Here is an 8836-nt window from a genome sequence, read left to right on the forward strand (position 1 = left end):
TATGTGGGGACCTCCATATCCCACACATTCAGTGTTGTTCGGCGGTGGGTGATTGTGTCCGTATTGATGGTGGCCGGAATATCCCAGTGGAGGAGTCCAGTGAGGAGCCGCTTGTGTCGGAGCCGACCCCGGACCCCACTGTGAGGCTTGAGGAGCCCCGGGTGGAAAAGGAGGCCCGTTGTTGTGATACGGAGGTTCCACAAAGCTGCCAGGGTAGGCCGGATGTTGAAGACTTTGTGGCGGCGCCTGGTTTTGATACACGTTGTCCATGTTTTAGTTGTGCTTAGTCTTCTTTTATTTATCGTGGAGTCTTCTCCAGCAGAGGAGCCATATTGCCTACGTCACTGCCGGACCTTTCTTTGCTCCAGTATTTCGGGCGTTTAGTGCGCCACAGCGCCCAGAGCATAACGAGGTGAACATTGGCACTACAACGTCCAGCGAGAGCTGCGACTTGCAAAGGTCTTTGGTGCTTAGTGTTGACTATACAGTACAAATGATGGCATTTACATTATTGATACACTATAAAAACAGCCCCCCATTCTGTTCTTTTTTATTTTAAAATACTTAAGAATTTGGGGTACAACTTATACAACAACTGTATACCGACGTTAAAGATCATTTAAGACCAATTGGTCTCAGTTTGACAACTATGATTAGTTTCCATTAAACATGGAAAAATTAAACACAACATCTAAGAGCTGAATAGTAATTTAAATCCAACAACTCGTGACTTCATAGCAGCAGATTAACAAGCTTCATAAAATGTCAAATATTTCCACATGGCCACACTGGGAAATAAGGGACCTTGTCTTTCAGTTTCAGGAGTAAATATTTTACCCACGGACGAATTTTGAATTTACTGTAGAAAACACTGAAACTGTACTTTAAACACTAACACTGCCAAAGATGATTCAATAAGTAAACATATTTTCCAAACAAATTCTGCCCAGGGTCAGCCATTTCTTAATTAGTTTCAGCAATTCAAAAAAAAAAATGTTTTCATCCACTTAAAGTAAAGTCTCAGCAAAAAAAATGTTTTCATCCACTTAAAGTCTCAGATATTTAAGAGATTAGATTAAGATTAAATAACTGAGTCGAAACTTCAACAGTAAGGAATAAAAAAACAAAAACAAAACAAAAATACAAAAGCCACTTAGCTTTCAATCCCAGCAGTTCTGTCGGACCAGATCGGGCCGCCATTTAGCAACAACGTCGTATCGTACATCTGTGGCTTTTAAAGCACGCGGTGAACTCTGTCATTTAGCAACAACGTCGTATCGTACATATGTGGCTTTTAAAGCACGCGGTGAACTTTTCAGACGCTGACGTCATACTGTGTCGTGACTCCACCGGAAAATAACATTTTTGGTGCAGAGTTAGAGGAGGAAGATGACAACGGTAAAGACCAGTTTATAATTTAGAAACACCTGTTGAGGTAATTTTAATATTTGTGACTATGCAGGACGATTCCGATTTCTTACGATACGGGTAGCAACCCTACTATTTGAAATAAAAAGAAAGGTAGCTTAAACTAAGCCAAAGCATTACCATTAATTAATTTTACGGTATGTAGCTTAGCATTAGACGACGCATACCGGTTAAATAATAGAAATAATAAAATAAAAAATAGAAAAAAGTAGAAAAAAATACAACTCTATTAAAGTGTGTATAGAATAATATCAAACTTAGAAGACACGGTCCTTTAGGGTCTGTAACGAGGGCTGCGTTGGTTACGTCTGTGACGTTTCACTTTGTGGGCGGGGTTAGATGATTTGCGGAAGTGTGTAAAACAGAAGTCATATGACCGAGGAGCAGCAACATTGGCAGCAGTGCGAGCGAAGAAAATGGTGCCGAGAAATGGATAAACTCCTCCTGACACGGTGACTAACATCCACAACCTGCACGGTAACATCACCGTTCAATCTTATTTGAACACGGACTATGTTTGAAATCAATCGGTTCTCTGTGGGACCAGTTAATGTGACTTCGTCGGTGGTCTAGTGAGGGTCGGTTATCATTTTACTGCTCATCACTGTAAAATTTGCACTACGTTGGTTCCTCATTATGAATATTTCCTCCAGGAGGCTTGTGGAGGCTTTCTGTTCTCTCCGAGCTCCAGTATCTGAGCCGCTCTATTTGTCAGCCTGTGTATTGTATGTATCTCTTCAACCGTCTCTCTCTCGCTCAGGTGTTCGTGACTTTAACTTTCTTTTTGACTGTGTCTGACAGTTTCAAACATTGCACTTTATGCTATTGTTTTCTTCTGTCCATCAGTCGGTCACCGTCTGATTTGGTTTAACACGTCTCTGTGTCTGACCGTGTCTCTGGTTCTGTTCATTTCCGTCCCGCTGTCCTACTAGGTTTTTGACAGACAGTACAGGTGTATTTTCCTACACCTTTGTCCAAATGTCTCTGTTTTTGACTCTGTCCAGCTGTTTTGTTAGCATTTTTGTGCTTGTGTTTTGTGTCCAACTGTGTCCACTGCATTTCTGTCTAATATTGTTTTTATATTAATTCGTGTGTGTTTGTCCAATAAGTCTCTTTCTCTGACTCGACTAAGTCACTGTCCAACTTCTGTTTGTTAACTTTTCTTGGGGTCTGTGTCTTCACCCATCGTGTCTGTCCAAGTCCTGCAGTGTCTCCCTGTGTGTCTTTGTTGTCCTGGTTATTAAAGCTACAGCGTGTGACTTTTGACACGTGTTTCTTAGTCACACAAGTTTCGACTTTTGTCCGGTGTCCTCTTCTTCACTGACTGTCCTTTTTGTCTTGTGCCTCAGATGGAGGAGATCAAAGTGTCCCCGGACTATAACTGGTTCAGGAGTACGGTGCCTCTGAAGCGAGTGAGTACCAGAGCCATTGTCCATTGTCTCACGTTACACGTTATCATTAAGCAAATATGATGAAAATTAAACTGCGAAAACAGGACATGTGATAAAGTTCAAACTCAGTCATGCATCATCTGACAGCTGTCACTGACTCACCAGCACAAGGCTGTAAATATACAACACTGTACAGTTAAACCAAAGTGAACAAAGAGATGAACCAAAGAGAAAAGAAAAAAAAAAAAAAAACAAAAAAAAATATGAGGTTAACAAAGAGAAAAAAAAAAAAAAACAAAAAAAAACAAAAAAAAATATGAGGTTAACAAAGAGAAAAAAAAAAAAAAAAACAAAAAAAAACAAAAAAAAATATGAGGTTAACAAAGAGAAAAAAAAAAAAAAAACAAAAAAAAACAAAAAAAAACAAAAAAAAATATGAGGTTAACAAAGAGAAAAAAAAAAAAAAAAAATAATCATTGCTACAGTATGTCTGCCATCTTTATTATGAAATCCAGTTCAGGTCTAATGAGGCCAGGATAAGTTCTTGCCTAATCCAACACTGCAGGTTTTGTCAGCTTGCACTGCAGATAAGCCTAAAGTTTGAATACAGGTCATTGTGAGCCAACAGTCTAATACCACACACGGTGTGTACTAAAATACTCAAACTGAAGCTGGAAACAGTTTGAATTCTCTGATCAAAGTACACAGTAAATAACACAGTAATATCAGGTTTACACAGAGTGAAAAAAAAAAACGACAGGGAGAAAATATACGAGTGGAAAACAATAATAATATCCACACAACTGGAGATTCTGTGGAACAGGGGTTTGGCACACGGCCATAGTCAGGTTCAGTACTGGATCAGTACTGGTTGCATGTAGAATGTTTGTGTGAAATGATATGAATAAAATGTACAAGAATAAACCTAAAAAAAAAAAATCAAATTTGTCCCTTTTTTTCATAACTGTTCCATACATACATATTTGATCTTGATGAATCAGGAAAATATTGACTTCAGGCTTTTCTTTAAAACAGACAACCTGTTAACAGTGTTTGACGGGCTGAATTAGGAAGCTAAGCGGGAAGTATGTGGCCCACGGGCCAAAGTTTGCAAAATATATAACACTAAAAAGAACAAATCCTGTCTCTACAGCCTTTGACCAACTTCTTGAACAGATTCCAGGCTTTTCTTGAATTCCAGCTTTCATTGATTTTGTTAACGGAGCCGTCCTGGAGGCCTCCGACACACATCAGCTGATTAGTGATTCTCTGAAGCTGACTCACTTAATGTGCTGCTTGCCCTTTTACTCCCCTATTTCTGTCCTCTGGGGAGTCACGTGACCCCATAAACTTTACAAAATATCATTTGTCAGATCGGCAGGCCGTAACAATACTCCAAAAAAACATTTTGTACAGATAGACAGAGGCTTTGTGTTTAGCTTTTAAAGGGGTTATTGGGTTTTTCAAAAGGCCTGTGATATATATATATATATAACACTCCACTGCTAAATGTTTGTACAAATGTTAATATGTCACATGATGTCATGATGGTCAGATAGTAAATCAGAATACTGACAAAAATACCCAGCAAAATAAGCTATAACAGCAAAATAAGTTTAGCTAAAGGTTAGCAAAAACACCAAAAAACAGCCATGTTTTGGATTTTTGCCAAAAGATACATTGAGATATCACAAAAAAAAAACATTAACTAAATCACTAAAAGTTTGTAAAGCTAATGTTTACAGTTAAAATAAAACACCTGTTTGGACATCAACCAGATTCTATTTCTTTTCTGTCTCCCCAGATCATCGTCGACGACGACGACAGTAAGGTGTGGTCACTCTACGATGCGGGGCCTAAGAGCATCAGGTGTCCCATCATCTTCCTTCCTCCTGTCAGTGGAACTGCAGAAGTGTTTTTCCAGCAGGTGTTGGCTCTGACAGGCTGGGGCTACAGAGTCATCTCAGTCAGTTTGGGTTTTTAAACGTCTCATTTCGACTGTTTGATCAATGTACGGTACGTGTTCAAACCTTCGGTATTTGCTGTCTTTTCAGCTACAGTACCCCGTGTACTGGGATCTCATGGAGTTTTGCGATGGTTTCAGGAAGTTACTGGATCATCTGCAGCTAGATAAAGTAAGACTGCACAGCTCTGAAATGACTCACACTCGTGTGTTTAGGAAATGTTTATTAAAAATAGATGCTGAGAGGAAAATGTACTCCAACAAGGAATGTTCCAGACTGTGGCGCCAAGGTAAACACACACCATTCCCATCTTTATATTACCGTAATTTCCCTTCCTTTACTTCCCTATGGCCGACTTCCCTTCTCAGGCTCCTCTAACAGTAGTGATGGAAAGGTTGATGAGATCTACCTGACGTGTCAGGTCGAGTCAGTCTCCACGTCTTCTTTAATATCCACATCCACAAAACTGTTCTGGGTTCTCCCTTCTCCTCCTCTGGATGATGCTATTGTATTCCTGTTCCTCATGTCGTCAGGTCCATTTATTCGGTGCGTCCCTGGGAGGATTCTTGGCTCAGAAGTTTGCAGAGCACACACATAAGTCTCCCCGGGTTCACTCGTTAGTCCTGTGTAACTCATTCAGCGACACCTCCATCTTCAATCAGACCTGGACGGCCAGCAGGTGTGTGTTCGCCGACTCCTTTCTGCACCTCCTTCCTGTGTAGTTCCAGTTTGTGTTCTTATTCTCTCTCTCTCCAGCTTCTGGTTGATGCCAGCGTTCATGTTGAAGAAAATCGTTCTGGGTAATTTTGCTAAAGGACCCGTGGACCCTCAAATGGCTGATGCGATTGATTTCATGGTTGACAGAGTGAGTGGATGTTAACAAGTTCTTTCAGCCTGGGAGCCACGAGTCACGAGAGAGCAAAGAATTTGACCAGCAGGGCAATTACAACCCTGTGGTCGTCAATAATAATTACTCACTTTACAAATCTGGGGATAATTAGCCACAGTATAGACAGAATAATACACAGACTGTCACATTTTAAGCTAAATTTAAAAGATTTTCTCTGACAACCACATTATTTTCTTCTGAATAATTGGTTAACTATAGGGACGCTGCCCAAAAATGGGACACCAGCGCCACCTTTGTGTCAACCATTTTAACCGTGTTTCCTGAAGAATGTTACCAATTTAATGTTCGAGTTTTACATGTACCCGTGTTTGGGTGTGTTACAGCTGGAGAGTCTGAGCCAAAGTGAATTAGCATCACGGCTAACGCTCAACTGCCAGAACTCCTACGTGGAGCCTCACAAAATCAAAGACGTTTCCATCACTATTATAGATGTGGGTAACGACTGAGCAACTTGATTTATTTTTTATTTGTGCCACCACAAGTGTCTCGCTGCTAACCGTGGGAGATAAAGTGTATGTTGTTGTTTGTATTTGAATGCTCAGGTGTTTGACCAGAGCGCGCTGTCTCTAGAGGCCAAGGAGGAAATGTACAAACTGTATCCCAACGCCAGACGAGCTCACCTAAAAACAGGGGGCAACTTCCCGTACCTGTGTCGAAGTGCTGAGGTCAACCTCTACATACAGGTGGAGTCACGTCAGCAACGTCCACTGTAGTCAGATCACTGTACTCACTGTACAGAGGCTGGAATTATATCTGCAACAATGTTAGCCATGAGGTTAGCCAAACACATCTAAAACCTGTGTCCGAACATGTTAACGTTGGAAGAAAAGGTTTGAAATAATTACTGAAAGTCAACAATCATATGGAAAATTCCAAAGATAAATACAAGTCTGAAAATTAGCCAGAAATAGTAAAAAAAAAAAAGTTGCTTCATTAATTTTGTCTGTGTAACTTTTTCAATCTCCAGATTCACTTGCGCCAGTTCCACGGAACCAGATACGCTGCCATCAGCCCAGAGATGGTCAGTGCTGAGGAGGTGGAGGCCCACCTGGGCAGTGACCACAACCCCCACTGTGAGCAGTAGTGATGTCACCCCCACCGCCCCCCCCAGGTCATTTCCCTCTCATTATTACACGGGTCATCCTTAAGATTTTCTACTGAAGTCAATCAAGTGATAATATTTTTATCAGAAAAAAATAAATCATATTTTTTAAAAACCACGCGAACATAGATGACCCTCAGCTGCTCTGCCTTATTTGATGACTGACACTCGTTGCCTGTGTTTAAAATATTTAATGTGGTTAACAGTGTTTCCTGTTAACGCAGACCTGCGATGGACATGCATGTATCCGAATCTCTTCATGTTACTCATTAAGACCAACTGTTTTTCCATTTGTTTTGCACCTTTTTCCAGTAAAATTCTGAATTTCACACTTTGTGCAGTTTTTATTTCCAGAGTTGTGGCGCTCTACAATCTTTAAAATTATACCGTTACATATCCGTTGGTTGTATTTTTGTTCATTTTTGATCATAGTAAATCATTTACAACTAAGAAATCTCCCGGGTTTTTCTAAAGCGATTTACGCCGTCTACTGGTCAGCTGTGGACCTCACAGGCTCAGTACAGAAACTATAATCGACAATTTTACATGCTCCTGTTTGAAAGCTATACATCGGAATGTTGTTGACCCGCCTGGATCATAAAGTAATTGATTTTTTTTAATCGATAAAACAGTTTATTGACGGTTGTTTTAAAACATGTTTAATCGGACTTTGAAGCAAATAAAGTCTTGTGAAGCAAATAAAGTAAAAAAAAAACAAACAAAACAAGCAGCTTGGAAGTCAAATTAAAACAATGAAAATACAGGCAGTTTTGTCGTAAAATGGCGTCCGTTCAATTATATGTTCATGTCGCTCTATTTACAATGTGTTGCTACATAAATTACCAGCAGCCGCATTGCCGATACACTTCATCCCCCACCAAAGTGAACAGAAATATGACACTTAGTGAATTAAAAAAAAAATCTTTGAAAGGTGAGGAACTTATCTGACGGGAGATTTGGTGACTCGGCAAAAATTAGAAACACCACATTTCTCTATGGGTTTTGGTGCGGCAGAACTGGCTCTGTAACGATGAGAAAGCAGTGATCATATTCTTAAAGACAACGTTAGATGTGAAAGAACAGACATCCATTCACCAAGTGACTTCAAAAACCCCTCAACTATCACTTCACCTGAACTCCATCACCGTCTAAATCTTATTGTACACTCGTCATGCAGCTACACTCAGAGAACCAACCATAAGACTTGAAAAAAAAACCCTGGAAAATCAACCCTAAAAATCCCGATAATTGTAAAATTAACCTTTTTACACCATGTACAAAAACCTTATCACGTGTGAACAAACAAACCAATTATAGTGCTCAGGTGCCACCACCTTCAGAATCACATTTAACAGAAGTGATATCAGCAAAAACTAAAAGAACTGAAAAAGAGTTTGAAAAAAAAAAATTAAAATATGCATCAGGAGCCCAAAGAAAATAAATAATCTAAAATCTGAAGCCACTGCTGTTATAAACACACTAATTAATATTACAGCCATCCTTATTCTGCACATAATTCAACACAATTTATTTCACTTAATATGAAATCAGCTAAAATATGATGTCGTCAGCGAAGAGTGATTCCTCGGAGCAACTGATGATGTTTTAAAAAAATATAGTCTTCAGTAGTAAAAGGTGCCAAAGTCGCCCATGCCGTTCCGCTTGAACTGGTTTCCTTTGAAGGAGAGGAAGATCTCGTGCTGCGTCAGATCCTCCACGGCTCGGCTGCAAGTCTCTTTGTTTCTGCTCAGCTGGCGACTTATCTGCCACTTCCTGCCTGAGCTGGAGGCCACGTCTCCCTCTGTGCTGCTGCTGCTGATGTTCTCTGAGGATTTGGGCTGAGCGGCTGCAGAGCTGGAGCCGGAGGACGATGACAACAACGAAGGTGCGGAGCCTGGGATGGAAGTTCCTCCCTGCTCCTCAGTTTCAGCAGCTCTGACATGAAACTCTTTACCTGGTTGTTCTGGGGAAAGAAAAGACCAACAGAAAAGTTTGACACCAAAGTCATCAACATCAACCAATGACCACATGGCTGTAAGAT

At 40.3% G+C, this 8836-nt stretch overlaps 2 protein-coding genes across 6 annotated transcripts in view; one reads left to right on the forward strand and one right to left on the reverse strand.

Annotated features, from left to right (window-relative positions):
* The first annotated feature begins 1748 nt into the window (after positions 1 to 1748).
* spg21 (SPG21 abhydrolase domain containing, maspardin) lies at positions 1749 to 7245 on the forward strand. Of its 5 annotated transcripts, none has more exons than XM_025055780.1 (10): positions 1775 to 1905; positions 2082 to 2153; positions 2778 to 2840; positions 4624 to 4785; positions 4874 to 4954; positions 5317 to 5462; positions 5540 to 5648; positions 6017 to 6124; positions 6236 to 6376; positions 6661 to 7245. In XM_025055780.1, the coding sequence occupies exons 3-10, from the start codon at positions 2778 to 2780 to the stop codon at positions 6775 to 6777; spliced, it is 927 nt and encodes a 308-aa protein (XP_024911548.1). In that variant the 5' UTR covers positions 1775 to 1905; positions 2082 to 2153; the 3' UTR covers positions 6778 to 7245. The 5 variants fall into 5 exon arrangements, with proteins under 5 accessions (XP_008308906.1, XP_024911548.1, XP_016887885.1 ...); XM_025055779.1 differs by having other exon boundaries at positions 1789 to 2006; XM_008310684.3 differs by lacking the exon at positions 2082 to 2153 and having other exon boundaries at positions 1749 to 1905.
* A 272-nt stretch (positions 7246 to 7517) lies between these two features.
* Positions 7518 to 8836, reverse strand: part of shcbp1 (SHC SH2-domain binding protein 1) — a 5109-nt gene continuing 3790 nt past the window's right edge. The window contains exon 13 of the mRNA XM_008310682.3: positions 7518 to 8758. Within this exon, the coding sequence (XP_008308904.1) occupies positions 8418 to 8758 (341 nt within the window). The 3' untranslated portion in view covers positions 7518 to 8417. The remainder of the gene's footprint in view (positions 8759 to 8836) is intronic.

The sequence above is a fragment of the Cynoglossus semilaevis genome, chromosome 5 (assembly GCF_000523025.1).
Source record: "Cynoglossus semilaevis isolate Cse_v1.0 chromosome 5, Cse_v1.0, whole genome shotgun sequence".
NCBI classification, from domain to species: Eukaryota; Metazoa; Chordata; class Actinopteri; order Pleuronectiformes; family Cynoglossidae; genus Cynoglossus; species Cynoglossus semilaevis.

What these genes read in the sequence shown, in the direction of transcription:
- spg21 (XM_008310684.3), top strand. Translation starts at nt 2,778, where the DNA reads ATGGAGGAGATCAAAGTGTCCCCGGACTATAACTGGTTCAGGAGTACG. An exon ending in GTACGGTGCCTCTGAAGCGA is followed by an intron (nt 2,841 to 4,623) that starts GTGAGTACCAGA and finishes CTGTCTCCCCAG; the next exon opens with ATCATCGTCGACGACGACGA. An exon ending in CAGACCTGGACGGCCAGCAG is followed by an intron (nt 5,463 to 5,539) that starts GTGTGTGTTCGC and finishes CTCTCTCTCCAG; the next exon opens with CTTCTGGTTGATGCCAGCGT.